This window comes from Hypomesus transpacificus, chromosome 9 (genome assembly GCF_021917145.1).
Source record: "Hypomesus transpacificus isolate Combined female chromosome 9, fHypTra1, whole genome shotgun sequence".
In the NCBI taxonomy this organism is placed as follows: domain Eukaryota; kingdom Metazoa; phylum Chordata; class Actinopteri; order Osmeriformes; family Osmeridae; genus Hypomesus; species Hypomesus transpacificus.
Genome location: NC_061068.1, coordinates 1,710,884 through 1,730,827, shown reverse-complemented (window position 1 = coordinate 1,730,827; position 19,944 = coordinate 1,710,884). Strand labels below are relative to the sequence as shown.

The window sequence follows — 19,944 nt, the reverse complement described above, 5'->3', positions numbered from 1 at the left end:
CCTGATACATTGTTGTAGTGGGCCACATGGACGTCAGACATTCTTATGCTGTTTTTTGCCGGAAGTTGTGTTCACTTGGACCTGTGTTGAATTTGAATCACGGAAACTGCTTCCGCTACGTTAGCTAATGCTAGTGTGTACATTCATGGCTAACTAGAAACCCTCCTTTTGCACACATTAGCTAAACAGGTGCATTTTAGGTATGAATAACGTGGACTGCAACAATGTAGCCACCTTTCCAATGATGCACCACTAACGGTAACACCGAGACATTGAGGTAAGATTTGCCGTCACGGTAGTTGCCCAGCGTTATATCTTTTCAAATAGTACTAGCTCTAACTAGCGACCTGATGCGTGCCACCTGCCAGTAACTTGGGTACTTTGGCCAGCTACCTCTGTTAACTATCATCCCATCAAACGTTAGTGCAGACAAGTATTGAGGTGGCGTCGTTTAGAATTGGAAGATAACGGCAGATTTGTCGTGGCTAAACTTGCTTACAAGCTATCTACTACTAAGCTATGTAGAGAGCTAGCTAACTAACTAGCACAGGAGGATAGACAATTTCAGAGAAGGGAACAGTGTGGTGCCAACAATGCAGTGCACATTGTCAATCAAACGTTGTTAGTGAGCAAGTGTGTAGCCAGCAACGTTTAACTTTGTTAAAACTTAGTCTGTAAATCATTGAACCATGTTCTACTGCCAGCGTTGGTTATCACTGCTTGGACCAAATATTAGCCATTATGTCATGTTTACTGAACGGCTAGGCTATTTCCACAGGCAGCTGAAGCAACTATTAACTAGCAGAGTGAAATTATGTATCTTGTCTCTTACCTCAAGTTTCTATCATAATAATAGCAATTATTAAAAACGATTCTTTCAGATTGTGTCTGCTGACTATGAACTCGTTATCTTCACATCCGCAAGCAGCAACTAGCTCAGCATGCAGGGTACTGCCTGGGGAGGGCAGCCAGGTGAGATCATGAAACCTTGAGGAACTTCATCAAACCTCTTGCTTTTCTAGTGATTTAATGTTTGTCTGTGGGTGCTATGTGTGCGGTAGGTGCAGCCCAAAGCTCCTCTTCTGCAGATTTTGCGTGTGGCGGGAGCTCAGGAAGAGGTTTTCACTCTCAAGGAGGTAAGTTTAGAGCTAACGAGTGTTGTGTTTATCATTACGAGTAACAACAGAGTAGTTCATCACATGAAATCGTGTATTTGGTGTTGACAAGGACTGGTTCGATCAGCAGTGAGATGTTACACAGTAGTACATCACCTGATGGTTGTGACTTGCATCATCCATGCAAGTCCTGTGAATCATGGTGAATGTGTGTGTTTAGGTCATGCACCACCTGGGCCAGTACATCATGGGAAAGCAGCTGTATGACAAACAAAGACAGCACATAGTCCACTGTCAGGACGACCCTCTGGGAGAGCTGCTGGAGGTGGAGAGCTTCTCTGTTAAAAACCCCAGGTGAGGAAAAGCAGCAACATTGCACACGGGCAAACACTTCCCTTATCCACACACACACACACAATGCTGTTTGGCACATGCACACTTGCTTAAGCAATGGAAGGATGTACACCTTTTTAAAGTTTCTTTTCTTGTGTTACAGTCCAGTCTACGAGATGCTGAAGAAGTACTTAGTTGTGCTGAATTGTTCTGGTAAGTGATTTTTGGTGTTCTAAGTGTATTTATAAATTGTGACTGACTGAGAACAATCCAATTGCTTGGGGCTCTATATATGACATTGTTGTGGGGGTGCAGTCTTGTCACTTTTCAAAAGTAGTCATTGTGCTAGCATTGTGATCATTATCAGTGTTCAATGTATTCACACTTGGTATTTTCTTTCATTATGTATGATGAATAATAATAAAACCAAAAACAGTTTTGATGTATTTAGAAGTAGTGGGCTCTGCACATTGTCTTTTGTGATTGTTGACTTGAAGCTGTACATTCTTACTTAAACATCTCTCCATGTTTGTCACTTAAGTCTTAAGAATGTTTTTGTTGGAGGAGGCAAATGTGAGTGTGTTTTTGTGAGATTGTGCGTGTGTGTTGCAGAGAGAGAGAGAGGTACAGAGACTGTGTGTGCGTGTGGTTGAAAATGGTGTGTGTGGTGCCTCCCTAGTCCTTACCCACACGCTTCTTTTACAAAGTCCCTCCAAGTGTGAGAGTGTCCCCGTTAAAGGGTGTGTGTATGTATGTTACTGTGTCTCATTTGAAACGCAGACGCTGCAGAGAGTCATTCTGTGGGCCGTGAGTGTGTTGAGGGCGGAGTGGAGGATCGCGGTCAGGTAAAGCTGAAGCATGGTGCTCAGGAGAAACAGAGCCTTGTTTCCCACCTACCTCACCACACACAACATGCCACACAAAAACCCCCCCAGCGCCACACAACCGCCAGCCAATGAAGAGTCCAGAAAGATGGTTTATTCAGCTGCTGCACTAAAATCCTGTTGTCCTGCATTGACACCTGTTGGACTGGGGTTGTGGATCTGCGTGGCTTGTGTGTTGTGAGGGGAGGGCGGGGCAGCTGTCTCCGGTAGTGACACACCTGTACAGAGTGGCACCGTCTCTGTACAACCCCATCCCTGGTCTGGTCTACTGTGGTAGTGGTGTCTGGGCTGACCCCCCCAGTGCCTCTCCAGTGGATGGGGGGCAGAGTCCCTGTCTCTGTCTGTCTCAGAGTTCTCTTCTCTGCTCCGGCCTGGGGGGAACACAGCTCCTGATCAAGTCGCAGGGCCCAGCAACGACCGCCCCCCCCTCACCCCACCTGTCCCTTCCCCGCCTCCCCCGACAGACCCACAGCCCTTCACCTCCAGCACCCCCACCTTGCTGGGCTATCCACACACCTCCTCTGGCCCCTCTGCTCCCACCCACTATTTCCCCTTAGAATTGTGTCAGAAATGCATGCACTGCTTCATCTCTAATGTCTGCTTGCGTGTGTGATTCTAGATTAGTTTCTGCAGTGGATTCTCTGTATTAATACCTGTCTGATTAGGCCTGTGTCAATCTACCTCAATCTTCTGCCCTCAAAATACATGTCAGTGTTCTTGGGTTGAATGTGTGTGTTTGCCTCTGGTTCTTTCTTACCCCTCTTGTCTTTTTTTGTTGCCCCTCACTGCCCCAGCCCCCCCTCCCAAGTATCTCTTCCCCTACCCCACTTCCCTTACCCAACGGCCCTTCCCCTCGCTGCCCACCCCGTGAGGGGACCCCCCCTCTCCTCCCCAAGCGAGGCTATGCTGACAGGGAGCTGTGGTTCCGCCCTTTACCTAGCTCCTGCTCTGTGGTCTGATTGGCTCTCCACTCCTCTCTTCCTACCTGTGCAGGTGTGTGGGGGTGTGGCCAAGGCAGGTGTGGGTGCGGTCAGTGACCGTCCACTCCCCCTGCAGACCCCTTCTCAGAGACGACCTCGCGAGCCTGATGAAGGTAAACCGGGTTTCCCAAGGTCTTCCTCAGCCTGACCCCGTGGCCTGCTTCAACACAGACACGGCACACATGCTTTTGAAGTAGTATTAACTAGCTGAACTGGCTTTAGTGAAAGCTGTAATACAAGATGGGTGAGGATTGGGCTTTAATCCCTGGTTCCTCTGCAGACTCTCTGGATGGCCTGCCAAGGTCAGCCTGCAAGCGGCCCAAGCTGGATGTCACCCTGGATGAGTGGGACCTCTCAGGCCTGCCCTGGTGGTTCCTGGGTAATCTCCGCAGTAACTACAGCCGCAGAAGCAACGGATCTACCGACATCCACACTAACCAAGTAAGGACAAATGAACACTTACTACTTTCATAGTACCTCACAGTATCTCTTGTCTCTAGTTGTGGTCAGACTTGAACTGGGCGTGGGCACTAGACCGAGGGTGGAACAGTCACAGATACTGATGACATCAGACGTCTGAGGGCTCGCTGGGATGACATCAGACATCGTAACTGAGGGCTCACAGTGATGATATCAGACGTGCTGACTGAGAACTCAGCTGTCTGTGACCCAGGAGGAGGACACGGCCGTCGTGTCGGACACCACGGACGACCTGTGGTTCCTGACGGAGGGCGAGAGTGAACAGGTGAGCGTGGAGATGAAGGAGGAGGGCAGCGCAGGAGAGGGGGAGTTCCCAGCTGACGAGGAGGAGGCTGGAGGAAAAGAGGAGAAGGCTGATAAGGAGGTAGGAAGGGACGGAGGGCCAGGGCACGGCTCACGGCCATCTAGAATGTCCTGACTGAAAGGTTGGATGTTGGGAAGCAGTGCGATGGTGCTGATCTCTCTGGTGTGTTCAGATGGATGAGGAGCTTGATGAGGATTCCCAGTGTCTGAGTGATGATACAGATACAGAGATCTCCATACAGGTATGTCCAGGATCGCCTTATCTCCCTTTTCAGAAGTCTTTTTGCAAAATCCTTTTTTTTTCTTGTCTCTTTATTATTATTTTTTGGGGTGTGTATCACGTCACATGACAAGGCTCTCACAAGGCCGCAGCTGTAATGTGAGTCCTCTGTCTGTTCCTCAGGATGCGTGGCAGTGTTCAGAGTGTAAGAAGTTCAACTCTCCTCTCCAGCGCTACTGTGTACGCTGCTGGGCCCTGCGAAGGAACTGGTACAAGGATGTCCCTCGATTGGCCCATTCCCTCTCTGTCCCCGACATCCCAGCATGCAGCGCTCTCAGCCAGCACGACGAGGAGGAGGACAGCGACACGGGCGTCGACGTGCCCGACTGTGTCAGGGCCGTGTCCGACCCGGTCATCCTGCCCTCCCACTCCACGGCCGAGCGCCCTCTGCCCCCCGGGGGGGCCGGGAAAGGTAAAGGACCCCGGCCGGCAGGGGGCCCCAGGGAGGAGCAGCTCTCGGAGAGTCAGGAAAGCCTGGGGATGGAGGTGGAGGCTAGGCCCGAGGCCCTGCTGGAGCCCTGTAAGCTGTGCAGAGTGCGGCCGCGGAACGGCAACATCATCCACGGGCGCACGGCTCACCTGCTCACATGCTTCCCCTGTGCCAGGAGGCTGCACAAGTTCCAGGCCCCCTGCCCCGGCTGTGGACAGATCATACAGAAGGTCATCAAGATCTTCATCCTGTGAGACAGGCATGCACACACACATGCATGTGCACATGCATACATACAGACACACACACACATCACCTTTTTATTTCGAAACATGCCAAGCAGCACTATACAAACAAAACACTGCAATGTCTGATGGTCTTCTTGCCAAATGTTTAGAAGGAATACCTTAAAAAAAAAAAAAAAAAACCTTCGCAAATATGAATATATTTTTTCATATTTGCCGATATGTTTTGTTTTCTAATTTGCCTAGTCAGGCTGTCTACCATTGGTCAGTAGTGAGAGCTTCTCCAATTGGTTAATGTTTGTACCGGTAAGCCTGATTCCATTTAATTATCTATTTATTTGTATTTATGGTTTTTATTTTACTTATGCATGTGGTCAATACTCAATGAACGGCGCTATAGGGGCCAATGTTCTGGCTATAGAAACACTGCACTTGGGCTCCAGTAAATTCCAGACTTGTTCTGGTCTACTGCCTACTAGCTTCAACCTGTTGTCAACAGAAAAGACAAGTCGCATGTTCTGATGACTTGAGATCCAAGTTGCCAGCTAGTTTTGTGTTTGCAAACATGTGTCCCCTCTTACTAGAGTATGGTCACTGAACTATGAAGGGGACTATTGTCAGCACATATATATGGAGGTTTGAAAGCGTTACACTGCCAAATGTAATGAATACAATGATTGTTTTTTGTTTTGCTATTGAAATGCTTTTTTAAGGTGAACTTTTGCATCCACCTAAATCCAAGGCAATTTATTTTAGTTATATGCTATTCCATAATTTGATTGGTGGCACTTAGACCTATCTAGCTAGATATTCTTTGTTTAAGAGTTAAGTTATTGAATGATGCAATGCTGCTGCTGCTTTGCTTCACCTCAGTAAATTAATTGTGTGTGTGTATATATATACATATACAAAGAAGTTTTGTCTTCAAATGATTTCTTCAGAGCTCTATATGGCCTGTCCTCTCCTGTGGTACTGCTCCTCTGACATGTTCCTGTCTCTGCCACCGGGTGGCGCTGTGTAGGGGCTTTCATGCCTGTGTTCTCAAGCTGTTCAGTATTAAACCTTATATACTTAATAGCATAACTCAACTGCAGGCTGTGAGAAATGACAACCTGCCCGTCACTTCCCCAGACCCCTGCCGTGGGGTCACGAGAAACATTCACAGACGGTCTGAAGTCTGGTGCTCCACATGTGCCAGAATGCTTCTCAAAATCTGTTCTATCTGCTTATGATGTCAAGCCTTATCCTATATGTAACTGACTTATGAATAAAGTAATTGATAACCATTCAAATAATTGTGGATTTTTATTCCTTGCATTAATGTACTAATATGGTTCTTATCACTTGGATCAAGCCAGTTGACGTCCAGTATCTGCTGGTGCAGAGGAGTGTGGAGACTGAAGAATAAGTCATTGTATGACAGGCCAGCTGTCCTGGGTCCTCTCTCTCTCATGACAGCACTGACTCTGTGCACCTGCCTCTCTCTCTCTCTCCTGAATGTTCATTGATCAAACGCTTCTACTTTTTAAACTGGTTGAAATGTGTAGAACTTTGTAGATTATAGTTAACAGCGTCACCCTCTTTAATATGAGACACTGTATGCTGTGGCACAGACTACTAAATCGCTAGCTTTTAGAAGGCAAGCTACACTGGTTCCCGAGGAGCGTTAACTATGTCTGACGTTGGGAATGGGTTGGACTTGTATGTGGAATGCTGGTTTGGTCTTGGATGGCAGTAGGCCAGGCTTGGAGGGGCTAGCTCCATGCTAGAAGAGACAGATCCCCACAGTGACATGGCACCTATGGCAGTTCTAGAATGGCATGGAGGGAGTGGAAGGGGATCCACATGTTACCACGGCTACAGCACATTCATCCCAACATCCCAGAATAACCTTAACACATACCCCACTCATCCCCTATGCAATACTTCCGAAGGGGAAAATTGTTGGGAAGTGAGACATAGTTATACATAGTTCCAATACTTGTGGAGATTCTGGCCTTGGAAGTCATCCACAACAAGTTTTGTCACATGTATTCCAACTCAAAGTACAGGGACCAGTACAGTACTAAGTCAGACCAGTACCACACACAACCAAAGTTATGTGAAATACCATCATTTGTCTCACAGAACAGATGAAATGGTCTGAGGTCTGACTTCCACCACCTTTGGAAGGAGCATCTGAGTGACTTGTGTTCAAACTGTATGTCCTTGTCTTAGTGGTGTGCTAAAGAGACTGCTACAGGGTGTTATGATGTCTAGTATGTTACAGGAAGACTATAATCTGTCTGGTATCTGTGTCACTCTCCCTGTCCCTCTCTCTGTCTGTTTAACCTCCTCATCGCTCCTCTGGTTTAGTGTCTGTGTGGCTCTAACAGTAGATGTGTAACTGGCAGGTCTGCTCTCACTTCTACTCACAATCACACCCACACACTCACTTGCATTCTCTCTGTTGTCTTAGGCTACTTGGTGTCTCCAGAAACCATGACGCTAAATCAGTCTGAGTGCTGACATGGGAGGTCACTGGAGCAGGAGAGCGACACAAAGGAGGGACAGAAATTGAGATTCCGAAAGACCAGTGATATCAGGACTTCAGATATCAGGAACAGTGATAATGGCTGGATCCTCTGTCCTGGCAGGAAGTGATGCGTGGAAGATCAGAGCCAGGGTCATGTGACCGCCAACCATCCGTTGACCCTCTACTCACTCAGCCCAAGGACACAAACACACATTGGCAAAACAATACAAAAAATCAGTTCATAAGAGCTGGTTCATGTGCAGAATGTTCCCTCCTCTCCTCAGATTTACCACTATGGTCAACAGGACGAATACAAAAATATGAAATACAACTCATAAAATATGAATTTGTAAGGTACCCTAAGAAACTGAAAGGTGTTGCTTCAGATCATCTTTTGTTTATTTAACTTTAATTTGTTTTTCATTGGAGAAGGAAGGAGATTAAGAATGAAGGAATATTGATTCTGTGAAATGTAGAATATATGAGCGTGTGTGGCTCAGGATCTGCAAAGAACCCCCATCCCTGTTTGTATGTGACTTTGTTTACAGTCTGAGCTATAGAGGTGGTATGTGGTGTTTGGTAGTACAGTTGTGTGAGTTTTAGTGTGTGTAACTAGCAGTGTGTAGGATGCCAGGCTAGGGCAGGGCAGTGGAAGACTCGAAGGCTCACTCCATTCCTGTGATTGAACGTGACACCACTTGCACTAAATCTGTGACAGCTGCGTATGCGCATGCCGTCCATTCTGTTTGTTGTAGGGGATTACACCCCGATAAAAGCCCCAGTGAGGAGCAGCGTGGCTGGGCCCGCACAACTACTGTTTCCCCCCGACTTAGAAGGCTTTTCCTGGGCCTCCAGAGTGCTGTGAAAACACAGGTGGGGAAACGTCTTTGTATAAAGGGATGAATGGGAGTATTCTAATGACTATGACAGGCTGTTGAGGGGCCCGGCCACCTTGGGACATCGCTCCACAAAGTGACTCTGTGGCTCCTGCTGTGTGTACACTACACAACCATGATCAGGGAGAGGCCGTCACATCTTCTTTGCTTGTTTATTCATTTTCAATGTTTCAATTGAACAAGTAGTAAAAGGGTGCCGTTTGAGACATCAGATTCAACATAACCAGACGAATGTTGAACTGAATCGACAGTGCAGTTCCCCATCATCACTGCCAGCCATTATCAGAGTGTGAGAGGAGGCTTTTGGTTTGGGAATATGAGTAGTTTGTTTGCTTCAAAACAACAGTCAATCGTGTTAAAGGACAAGGTGTTGATGCTGAGCAGTCAAAGCGAAGGGACAGACAAAGACTGGCCAAAAGGGACCGCTAGTCTCTGAAACGATGGTGACAGACATCTGTGACTGTCACTATGGTGACCCTGACCTCTCCTGAGGCAGCTCATAATGTTGTTTCTGAGAGTTGAGAGGCAGACCGCCAAAGCAGCACATTCCTGAACTAATGCAGTAACACAGGAGCATTTCTGTAAGAAAACAGAACACCACCTTATCCCTTAATACTCCTCCGCCCTCCTCCGCACTGACACACACACACACACACACACACTTCTGCGTGTATCTCATGCAGTAGATGGGATCTCAAGGAAGGGATCCAGCCTTTCCAAACTCGTAATAGAAAGAATAAACTAAGTGCTTGGTTACTAGAGAAGGAACCTTCAGGAATAGTAATGGGCAGTCCATAAAAGTCACCCCCCCCCCCCAGCTGTCCTGCAATGTGCTGCTGCTTGTCATTGAGGAAGAGTGGCATACTGTTGGCAATGACAGGGCAACTCCCTTGGTCACACACTTCCACATACAGTATACACACACACACACACACACACACACTTGTTGATTTATTGATGTATGTTGAGGTGTTGAAGTACATTGGTACAAGGTTTGGATTGGATGAATAGAGAAATAGGTTTGGATGATATAAGGCAATAAAATGTACTTGGACAGCAAATCTAGGCAAGTACAGATACCTGTACACATTTCAGATCATTCACTTTTTCACTCTAAAATGTTGTGTTCAGTCTGTGGCCCTGAGACCCAACCTGAAGGGACAGGACACAGAGCAGAACGCCGTATACAACAACTGGGCTTCACAAGTAAACACTGTGGCCCCCCTGCTGGGCGCTACCACAACTGTTCACTTCCAAATGCTGAAAGGGGATTTTACTCTCAACCAGAATGACACTTCGGACACTACCCTGCAACACACACACACACACACACACTCCAGCTTGGTGCTCTAGTTCTGCTGACAATGAGGTTAGGATGACTAGGGGTTATGAGTGACTCTAACAAACTGTTGGACCTCCCCCCTCCTCCTCCCCTTGCGCCCAAGTCCCACACAGGCCTCTTTGTACTCCATCCACCATCAGTGACCATCCATCACAGACTAACCTGACAGCCCCCCCCCCCCCTTACCACCCTGCACCACGCTCAGCCATGACACCACCAAGCCCTGTCCAGACCTGTCCCAAACTTCTAATCTCTACCCTTTACCTTCACCTTCTATTTACTACCTGTTATCCACTGTCTTCCACTGTCTTCCACTGTCTTCCACTGTCTACCCTCTATCTTCTGCCCTTTCTATACTGCCCTCTACTCTCTACCCTCTATCTACTTCCCTCTCTCTACTACCCTCTACTCTCTACTCTCTCCCATCCACGTTCTATGTACTACCTACTATTTACTATTTACTACCCTCTACCTCTCTACTACCTTTACCCTCTATCTCTACCTCGACCCTTTACCCAGGCCTGCTCTTAGAGTGATTCCATTCACTCGACCCTCCACTAAGTTTAACCAGTATCAAAACCTGCCCAGACCAGCCTTTCCCAAGACCTGACACATCAAACCTTGTCCTATAAAGCTACGCCGTGTCTTGTTGATGCCATGTCCTGTCCTGGGATGTTAGGACCCCTGAGTAAGCCTGTGTGGTTGTTTTGCCGTCTGAGCGGAAGCCTGTCTGAATTAGCCTGTGAGCTATGATGTGAGACATGTCCTGAGGGGATTAGCGCCTGGTGGCTAGGCTAACACGAGCACTGCCCAGGGTCAGGACAACCAAGGCCATCCCACCGGATGTTAGTCTCTTCAGTGAGACAAATACCAGGCAATGTCAACTCCAGACTGTACAGCTGTATCACTGTACAAGCAGACCAGTCCAGTCCTGCCTGAGTCGGACTAGTTTCTGCTATTTCTGTGACTCCATTCTAGTCATGGACAAACATCTTGACCTGCTTTTCATGATCCACCTCAATTCAATTCTACATTTAATGTTGTTTTCATGTAAAAGCACATGCAAACTATAGATTTCAGATTGAAAACCAATTTTTTTAATCATAAACCACACCAAACGACACTCTTGTGGTAGGACTTCTCGTGTCATAGCTCCAGAGTAGTGGTAACAGCTGTGTCCAGACTGGCAGAGGACGTGATGCGCGTGTCCCAGAGCAGGACGGTAGTCTGGGATCAGCTCATTAAGGCCCTCATCTTTGATCGTCCACTCAGATCTGAGGGAATCAGACCCATTTCTACGGCAACTAGATCATGTTCCAGCCTCTACCAATGACAGACCATGAGCCCCATACACGCGCACAAACACACACGCTCACATATACACACACACATACATACACACACACACACACACATGTACATACACACACACGCGTCTAAAGCCCTGGAGAGCTGGGTCCAACAGAGATGTGAAGTGTAGATGTGCAGCAACAGCTAAACTTCGTGTCAGGTTTCTAGGGGCTCGTGCTAAATTTAACCCTGTGATCCTGCAGCAGGCAGAGGGGTTTAAATGCCAGCCTACAGTTGCTCCACACAACAGTTGTTCCCTACACATCTCCCTCTCTGCTCAGACTTAGGCCAGGACGGGGAGAGGCACACACACTCTCCTTCACACACCATTTCCAAGCGTAGGACCTACCTCCTCCTAGAACACCCAGCGTAGGGGAAGCCGGAGTCCCCTAACTCACACTTCAGTGTCCGAGTCCATCATGGAGCTGTTTGAGACCAACCCTTACTTCTTTCCTGACCAGCGCTTCTACGAGGGGGGGGACAGCTACTTCCCCTCCCGTCTGCCTGGGGGGTACGACCAGGGGGGCTACCAGGAGAGGGGCTCCATGATGGGGCTGTGTGGGGGTTTGTCTGGAGGCGTCGGGGTAGGGGCCGGGGGTATGGAGGACAAGGCCTCTCCCTCCAGCCTCTCCCCCAACTCAGAACCCCACTGCCCGGGGCAGTGTCTTCCCTGGGCCTGCAAGCTTTGCAAGCGCAAGACGGTGACCATGGACCGTCGGAAAGCGGCCACGCTCAGGGAGAAGCGGCGCCTGAAGAAGGTGAACGAGGCCTTTGAGGCCCTGAAGAGGAGCACGCTCATGAACCCCAACCAGCGGCTGCCCAAGGTGGAGATCCTGCGCAGCGCCATTCAGTACATCGAGAGGCTGCAGGCGCTGGTGTCCTCGCTCAACCAGCAGGACAGCGAGAGCGGACAGCAGGGCGTCCATTACCGCCCAGCGGGAGCCCAGCCCAGAGTGAGTAGGACGGGGGAGAGGGAGGGAGAATGAGGGGGAGAGAGAGGAGAAAGAGGAGAGAGATGATAACAGCGCCAGGTGAAAGAATGATGGAGTCAGAGTAATTGAGAAAAAGGGACGGAGAAGATGAAAAAGGACGAAAAATTCTAAAGACTCCTACAGACAGTTAGAAGGACGTGTGTGGTTTGTGGCAGATAGATGTAAGGATATCTTATAATGCTTCCTTTTTAATGTCTGTGCCATGTGTGTGTCTGTGTGTGTTCGTAGTTAAGAGAGGTTACCAATGTCAATGTTAGCACTGGGTGTAGTAGTAATAATAACAATAAATTGTATTTGTACTGCACTTTACATTAAAGCAATCTCAAAGTTCTACAGAGCATTTAATAATTTAAAAAATCAAAGTTAATCATTGCAATTAAAAAAGATCAAGGTCAATAAATAGTTAAAAGCAAAACCAATAAAATATATTTAGTCAAAAGCTTTTTTTATATATATTTTTAGGTTTCGTAAAAACATCTGTAGTCTATGGTAGTAGTAAGTCCAATCTTCAGATATTGAAAGAGTAGGGTAATAACTGCTATATGAATCCGGATGTGCAGTAGTAAATATCTTCATTCATCAAAAAAACTGATCACACATGTGTCTAAGCTACAAACATGGTAAGATACAATCAAATTGGAATCTCTAGAATGATCTTGTATTTAGAAATGTATGATTTCATAAAAAACAGTTTTGACTATTTAAAGTCATTGATGGAGGATATACTGTAATGTCCAGCATGACTTACATATTTTGTCTGTTTTAAAGTTACAGATTTGATCTTTAAGATATCAAATAACGTTCTCTTATTGACTTTGTGTTCCTATGGAACTGACCACACAACATGCATTCTAAGGACTGGTGTAGGTTAGCTTCACCACAAAGATATGGTGTATATGTTTAGTCCAAGCTTTGTGCGTGTGTGTGTGAGAGTTGTGCGTCGCAGTGAGCCGCTTACTGTTTGTGGTGTGTCTGTGTAGGGTGGGGCATGATGTGTCATAACACAGAGTGACTGACAGCGCCTTCTGTCTGCGTCTCCATGGCAACAGGTGTCGTCGTCAAGCGAGCAGAGATCAGGCAGCACCTGCTGTAGCAGCCCAGAGTGGAGCAGCGCCTCGGACCAGTGTACGCACAACTACAGCAACGAGGGTGCGTGGTCCCACACACACACACACATCACACCTACCTTGCTGGGTGCTCACCTGGCCCCTCTTCCTCCCCAGACTTTCTGAGCGCCGACTCTCCAGACCAGACCAACCTGCGCTCCCTGACCTCCATCGTGGACAGCATCACCGCCGCTGAGGGCCCTGTGGTGTACCCAGTACCGGTGGACATTCCCAAGTAAAGCCCCCAGCCGGGAGCGCCACAGTCAGACACACAGAGGCTAACACACCAGGGCTGAGTTCTAGACAAGGCCATTCAAGTATTGACATTTTTTGATTATTATCAATTATTATCAAGTCACCATTCATGTGAATCCTACCATAGAATAAGGTGACACCAATCTGAAAAATAGACCTTGTGTTTTATGATCTGTAGTGATCATCTGGGAACCAAAACTTATAGAACCAACCTCAGACCTCCTCTTCTTCTTCTCCACCCTGAGATCTTGTTCCCTTCTGAGGTTCCCCTTTCCTCCTCTCCTCCTCTCCTCCTGTCCTCCTCTCCTTCCTCTTGAACCCTGTGGTCCACACCTCCTCCAGAGCTCCAGGACCAGACTCTACCATGAGAACCCACTGACTCCTGCATGACTTTCACCAAAGATCTCCTTCCAGTGGGGATCTCCCTTAGGCTTCTGCCTGGAGTCATTCTGAGGTGGAGGTGGAGAGAAAGCCTAGTTTTTCTGTCCTAACTTAAAGAAATCCAATCTTTCGAAACCTAGATCCCTGATCTATCTCGCATTCTGTTTGTGTGTGTTTTATGCTTAAAAACATGAGTTTATTTGTGGGGCCAATCAAGTACCATGGCAGTTTTGACCAAGATCTGCTTAATTTAAACTGGTTATTAATGCTAGTGATGTAAATACTTTCCGTTTTTCTACAGAGTGGTTTTGCTATTTTATTTTCTATTTTTTGCTAACTTATTTTTGACTTTTATAACGAAGATTGTTGTGTATTTGTAGATTTTGCAAGAAGTGATATTCTGATCAGTCCTTGCATTAAAGACCATTTTCAATATCTTGCCAATGAATGTCCTTCACACATGCACCAACATCACCCAAACATGAAATAAACACACATCATTCAACTTTTATCTTAAAAAAAACAGATTTACTTATGTCTATATAGTGTCATAAATACAATACACTTCATTTAAATAGCCAAATAATAAAGTCTTGATTTGTCAGCATCATTTCACACCTGGAATAAATACACATACAGTACTCATAGCTGCCACAGTAGCACATGACACCTTTAGAACATTGTATGTCAAATCGAAACGATAATACACCCACCCAACAATTCACTGGTTCACTGATACCATACTCTCATTGGACAGCAGGAGCAGGTCACACACAGCATCCCGACAGTCAGAGAACAGTACTGGCCACTGTCACATCCCCATGGCAACTAGACAGGAAGAGGGTGGGGGCAGGATGCACCCAAATATGATGTGATGTCTGTGTCAGGTGACCAGTTTTGTGTCGATTTCATTGGCTGGTGCCAAGCAGCAATTTACAGTTTGATTAGAAAAGAAATACGGAATCACCCAGAAACAGCTACAGTGGACACTCTCACAACTCATCTAAACAGAGACCCCCAGACACACACTCCTGGTAGTCTGGGGCGACGCAGAGTGCCTCCAGTCCCAGATATAAGAGACTGGAGCTTTCATTCACAAACGGCCCATATGCTGGCTCTCTGGCTCGCTCAAGTCTACAAACGCTCTACTCTAATCATGTTAGCTACATCATGTCAACCTAGAGGCAGGGGGGGGGGGGGGGGGGGGGGGGAAGCTGAAGGGGAGAGGGAGGAGCTACATAGTGCTAAACAAGGATGGAGGTAAGGACATGGGAGAGGGGGCAGGAAAAGGGAACTGAACAGTATAGAATTGGACCCTTAAACCTGTAGAGAGTCCTTTTAGTATTCACACACCAACACACCCCTACTTAGTGAGTTCCTCCCACTAACAGTTCACACACTGACAGCATATAAGACACACAGAGGTCCAACACAGGAAGAGAACAGTCACTACCGAATACAGGGCATTGGTTTTCATACAGCAATGATAGTATAATATTCTCCATATATAATTCCAATATATATATTTATATACATTTCTATAAAAAACATAAGTCATCCATTTTATGTACAGACGATAATGAGTAGTACCTTGCATAACCGATAGGGGGCAACGTGTATTGTGATTTTTCATTGACACACCCAATAGGTTCAATCCGAATCCAAATCAACACCTATCACCCTCAGACATCTAGACCTACCGATGTCCTCTCCACTCTGACCTTCTCTAGGTCCAGGGGACAGCGTGACGGTTGCAATCTGGAGTTGGACCTTGGAGTTAGACAAGTTAAGAGTCAAATCCACAGATGAGGCTGATGAGAAGGATGAAGACTAGAACCCACAGAATGGACCAGGGGTCAGGGGTCAGGAGTAGGAGCAGAAGCACTACACCACAACAACAAGGCTACCGGGAGCACTGGGGTTACTGGGAGAGACTGGGAGGAGTCTCCTCTACAGCAGCGAGCGCAGCCAATGAGCACGCTCAAGAGTTCCAAGGTGGGAGTTCAGTTCACCTCTAAATTGTATTGCACGTGTCCAGGGCAGGTGTGAGGTGAGGGGGGGGGAGAGGTGAGAGGTGAGGCTGGGTACAGGGGGGGGGGGGAGAGATTTGATGAGCCCCCTGACGACCAGGTCTCTCTCCAGATTTGGCATGTCACTCTCGAAAGGCCGCAAGCATGTGTCCGTACAGGTAGTGAGAATGCACTGGGTGGAAGAGAGAGAGAGGGAAAAAGAGACAGGAACACATTGAAGCAATGCTAGAAACCCAACAAACATTCATGCTGCTTGCAGGGCTCACCTGTTTATCCCCAGTTACTCCTGGAGGAGAGCTAGCTCAGATGCAGGCTTAAGCCTAGCTGTAAGTTAGCACTGAAGTGTAGATAGCTCACCTGTTAGCTTAGCTGCTTAGGTGCTAGGTAGTGTTGGTGAGAGGTAAGCTCACCTGTTAGCATCAGTGTTCCTGTTAGTAAGCGGAGTGGAGTGTAATTAGCATGAGTAGGTCCGCACCGCTGAGGGGTCCAGTCTCTGTGGCGCCGGGGGAGGAGCTAGACAAGGCAAGGCAGAAAGGAGTGGAGCAGGGCAGAGGACAAAGGCATGCAGTTAGTCAGGCCAAGCAGAGAGTGCTACACAAGCAGAGTTAGACACAAGGCACACACATGCAAAGCCATTGGTTAGCTGGTTATTGTTGTAAGGCCCAGTACTGTCTCCTTCACAGACATCCACGAACACACCTTCAGGCTGCAGCTGTTTCTTGGGCACCAGAGACATGGACGGAGGGACGGACATGGAGGGCATGCGGAACCCTGCGGGGAGCGTTTCCATGGATCCCGCCATCATCCCGAGGCCAGCCCCTCCCTCCCGCGCACGGAAACGCTTTCGCCATGACGGAGAACGGCGGAAAGTCTTATCATCCCCACTCTGCAGAGAGAGACAGTGTTCAATGTAGGCCTCCAGCATATTGACACTGTAGCTGTAGCACATTGGCCCTGAAGTTGAGTGTGCAAGGCCCTGATGTTGAGTGTGCAAAGCCCTGATGTTGAGTGTGCAAGGCCCTGGTGTTGAGTGTGCAAGGCCCTGATGTTGAGTGTGCAAGGCCCTGATGTTGAGTGTGCAAGGCCCTGATGTTGAGTGTGCAAGGCCTTGATGTTGAGTGTGCAAGGCCTTGATGTTGAGTGTGCAGGGCCCTGATGTTGAGTGTGCAAGGCCTTGATGTTGAGTGTGCAAGGCCCTGATGTTGAGTGTGCAAGGCCTTGATGTTGAGTGTGCAAGGCCCTGATGTTGAGTGTGCAAGGCCCTGATGTTGAGTGTACAAGGCCCTAATGTTGAGTGTGCAAGGCCCTGTCTCACCTCCTCCAGCTGACGGTCAGTACCCAGAGCCAGGACGTTGTTGAACTCTCGCTCCAGAACCTGGCGCGCCTGAAAAACAAGATTCCCCCCAAAACATTTGGTACCTTGTTTGTAGGTGTGTGTGCAGGGTGTGTTTCTGTGTTGATATCTGTGTTTTGTGTGTGTGAGTGTAAACCTGTATGTTCTGTGTGTGAGTGTGAGTCTATACCTGTGACCTGTGACGTGTGTGTGTGTACCTGTGTGTTCTGCATGGGGATCTGCAGTATGAGAGCTAGGCTGCTGTAGTCGAAAGTCTCGTCCAGAGAGATGAGAGCTCCGTGGATCCCACTCTCCAGCAGGTTGCTGCTGTACTCCCTCAGACCGATGGACTGAGCCCAGTGGATCACCTGCTCGTTCGTCCACACCAGCGCATCTACACACGGTGCCATAAAGGAGAGAGAGAGAGGGGGTGAGGGTAAGGGAGGGAGAGGGAGGGAGGGCAAAGGAGGGAGAGAGATAAAAAGCGAGATATTGACCGATAATGCTTATATGAGTGTAGTGTAAATTCGTAGGCATACTCCTCTTTGTTCTGTCAAACCACAGCTGCCAACTAGCTTTCTCAATTGGAACAGGCGGTGAGTGTGTGGTGTGTGTGAGAGAGTGAGAAATTGTGTGTGTTTGTGTAAGAGAGAGAGGGGGGAAGGTTCTGATGAGACACAACAGCTGAGTCAAGTTCATGTACAGAACTCAAGGTCGTAAGGTCGCAAGGCTTTGGCTGTGTATGTATGTGTGTCTCAGTGTGTTTGAGTGTGTGTGGGTGTGTGTGGGAGTGTTTGTGTGTGTTTGTGCATGTGTGTGTGGGTGTGTGGGTGTGTTTCTCTATCAAGGTTGGGAGCCAAACTGGCCTTGGAAAGTACCAGGCTCAGCTGTTACACTGATCTACTGAAGCAGTACTCCTCAACTCCACCAGATGGCACTGTGTACTTGAGTGTTTCTGTGTGTGTGTGTGTTTCCATGCCTGCCTGTGTGGTCTAGATATCATGTGTCTAAACCATGTACGTGTTTGTGAATGTGTCTGCGTGTGTGTCCATGGCTGTGTGTGGTCTGTGTGTGTGTGTCTGTGTGTGTGTGTGTTGTAAGTGTACCTTTCATGTCGTGCTGGCTGTCCTCTCTCCTGCGCTCCAGGTCTTTCCTGTCATAATTGAGTCTCTTCAAGCACATAATCCCATATTGCAGACTGGCCCTATTTTCGACACATGCACGCACACACACACACACACACACACGTACACACAAGTTTATTCCGTGTCCAACAATAATCTGTAACGCAAACACAGTAAACACAGAAAAACAAGAAGAAAAAAAAGCCAAACAAATCGGTGGGGGTTAGTTGCCATGGTGACAGACCTGTGGAAACTGTCCACCATCTTGAGGTGGGTCCTCAGGTCCTTCTTGGTGAGGTGGTCCAGCATGCGAGCGTCCACCAGACACTCCATGAAGTAGGAGCGGTACTGCGGCAGGCCCAGGCTGGGCAGCCACTCATTACCGATCCACTCATGGTTCATATCCCCATACGCCAGGGTCTACAGGGAGAGACACATGGTTAGTGCGCGTGTACGTGTGTGTCTGCGTGTGTGTGTGCGTGAGAGAGTGTGTGTGAGAGAGTGTGTGTGTGAGCGATAGGTGAAAGAGAGTGTGTGTGTGTGTGTTTGTGTGTTTCCTATCTCAGTGTATCGGTGTGGACTGGACTCCTTCTGACAGGTGTGTGTTGTTATGGCGACAGCAGGCCGGTGTTAGGGGAGGAGCTCTCTTACCTGAGCCCAGCTGCCCTCCTCATTCTCCTGAGGGACGCCCAGCATGGCACAAACAGTGTAGAGGGTTAGAGACGCATGACACACACAGACACACACACATGCGTACGCACACTCGTGCATACACACACACACACTCATTGTTTTTGCCCAGTACCAACTAAACTGAAGAATTACATTAGGAGAAACTGGAAACCTATGACTGGACTAGAATACTGTAGCATTGAGAAGACAAGTATACACTTACACAATCATGATGGCATTACAGACCATGTTGACACACATACATAACCAGACAGCCAGACACATACGCACACACAGACAGACAGCCAGACACACACATACACACAGACAGCCAGACACACACACACACAAACACAACACAACACACACACACCAAGGACATGGTTTCACCAACACAGAGGCAGGGAAGGTTGTTGGCATGCAGAAGTGATAGTTGGTGGCAGGGGGGGTGCGGAAGTGGGCATATGTGTGGCGCGGCAGGGACAGGGTGTGTGAGAGTGTGTGTGTGTGTGTGTGAGGGAGGTGAAGGGAGTACCCAGATGGCACTGACCGCTTTAGTGGAGGAAGCCAGGTTCTCCATCTCTTCATGAGTCAGCCACACGTTTCCGGAGGACTGCTCAGAGAAGGAGAGCATAGAACAACACACACACACACACACACACACGCACACGAAGACACACACACGTACAGTATACACAGTGTCTTAAGTGAAGAGAAGAGCGGGATTGTGTTACAGGCAGGTCGTACATCTGGGACAGTCTGAGAGAGTAGGTTCTCATTTAGCCACATGCAGCCCAGGACAGCACAGTAGCCATCATCATCATCATCATCATCATTCTCCCAGTAGGCTCTGCTGCTACACAGCACTCTGGAGGGTGGAACATCCCCCCAGTCAGAC

The 19,944-nt window shown here is 48.1% G+C and overlaps 3 protein-coding genes across 5 annotated transcripts in view; 2 read left to right on the top strand and 1 right to left on the bottom strand.

The window, feature by feature from the left end:
- Nucleotides 1-84: 84 nt before the first annotated feature.
- mdm4 (MDM4 regulator of p53) lies at nt 85-6,342 on the top strand. Of its 3 annotated transcripts, none has more exons than XM_047024823.1 (11): nt 90-277; nt 882-972; nt 1,062-1,136; nt 1,336-1,469; nt 1,612-1,661; nt 2,229-2,293; nt 3,326-3,425; nt 3,593-3,753; nt 3,971-4,156; nt 4,269-4,337; nt 4,499-6,342. In XM_047024823.1, exons 2-11 carry the CDS (start codon nt 898-900, stop codon nt 5,057-5,059), a joined length of 1,476 nt encoding a protein of 491 aa, XP_046880779.1. In that variant the 5' UTR covers nt 90-277; nt 882-897; the 3' UTR covers nt 5,060-6,342. The 3 variants fall into 3 exon arrangements, 2 of the variants coding, with proteins under 2 accessions (XP_046880779.1, XP_046880780.1); XM_047024824.1 differs by having other exon boundaries at nt 91-277; nt 3,986-4,156; XR_006956453.1 differs by lacking the exons at nt 2,229-2,293; nt 3,971-4,156; nt 4,269-4,337; nt 4,499-6,342 and having other exon boundaries at nt 85-277; nt 3,593-3,683.
- Nucleotides 6,343-11,402: 5,060 nt separating this feature from the next.
- On the top strand, nt 11,403-14,320 carry myog (myogenin). The gene is made up of 3 exons (XM_047025172.1): nt 11,403-12,106; nt 13,195-13,294; nt 13,369-14,320. The coding sequence occupies exons 1-3, from the start codon at nt 11,573-11,575 to the stop codon at nt 13,488-13,490; spliced, it is 756 nt and encodes a 251-aa protein (XP_046881128.1). The 5' UTR covers nt 11,403-11,572; the 3' UTR covers nt 13,491-14,320.
- Nucleotides 14,321-14,433: 113 nt separating this feature from the next.
- Nucleotides 14,434-19,944, bottom strand: part of ppfia4 (PTPRF interacting protein alpha 4) — a 15,163-nt gene continuing 9,652 nt past the window's right edge. The window contains 8 exon segments of the mRNA XM_047026270.1: nt 14,434-16,089; nt 16,617-16,803; nt 17,233-17,301; nt 17,469-17,644; nt 18,357-18,454; nt 18,619-18,794; nt 19,026-19,052; nt 19,597-19,659. Of these exon segments, the coding sequence (XP_046882226.1) occupies nt 16,040-16,089; nt 16,617-16,803; nt 17,233-17,301; nt 17,469-17,644; nt 18,357-18,454; nt 18,619-18,794; nt 19,026-19,052; nt 19,597-19,659 (846 nt within the window). The 3' untranslated portion in view covers nt 14,434-16,039.

Excerpts from the sequence above, each read along its gene's own strand:
- mdm4 (XM_047024823.1), top strand. The coding sequence starts at position 898 with ATGAACTCGTTATCTTCACATCCGCAAGCAGCAACTAGCTCAGCATGC. Across the intron at positions 3,754-3,970 it reads CCGACATCCACACTAACCAA|CTGTCTGTGACCCAGGAGGA; the intron begins GTAAGGACAAAT and ends CTGAGAACTCAG. Across the intron at positions 4,157-4,268 it reads AGGAGAAGGCTGATAAGGAG|ATGGATGAGGAGCTTGATGA; the intron begins GTAGGAAGGGAC and ends TGGTGTGTTCAG.
- myog (XM_047025172.1), top strand. The coding sequence starts at position 11,573 with ATGGAGCTGTTTGAGACCAACCCTTACTTCTTTCCTGACCAGCGCTTC. Across the intron at positions 12,107-13,194 it reads CAGCGGGAGCCCAGCCCAGA|GTGTCGTCGTCAAGCGAGCA; the intron begins GTGAGTAGGACG and ends CCATGGCAACAG. Across the intron at positions 13,295-13,368 it reads GCACAACTACAGCAACGAGG|ACTTTCTGAGCGCCGACTCT; the intron begins GTGCGTGGTCCC and ends CTTCCTCCCCAG.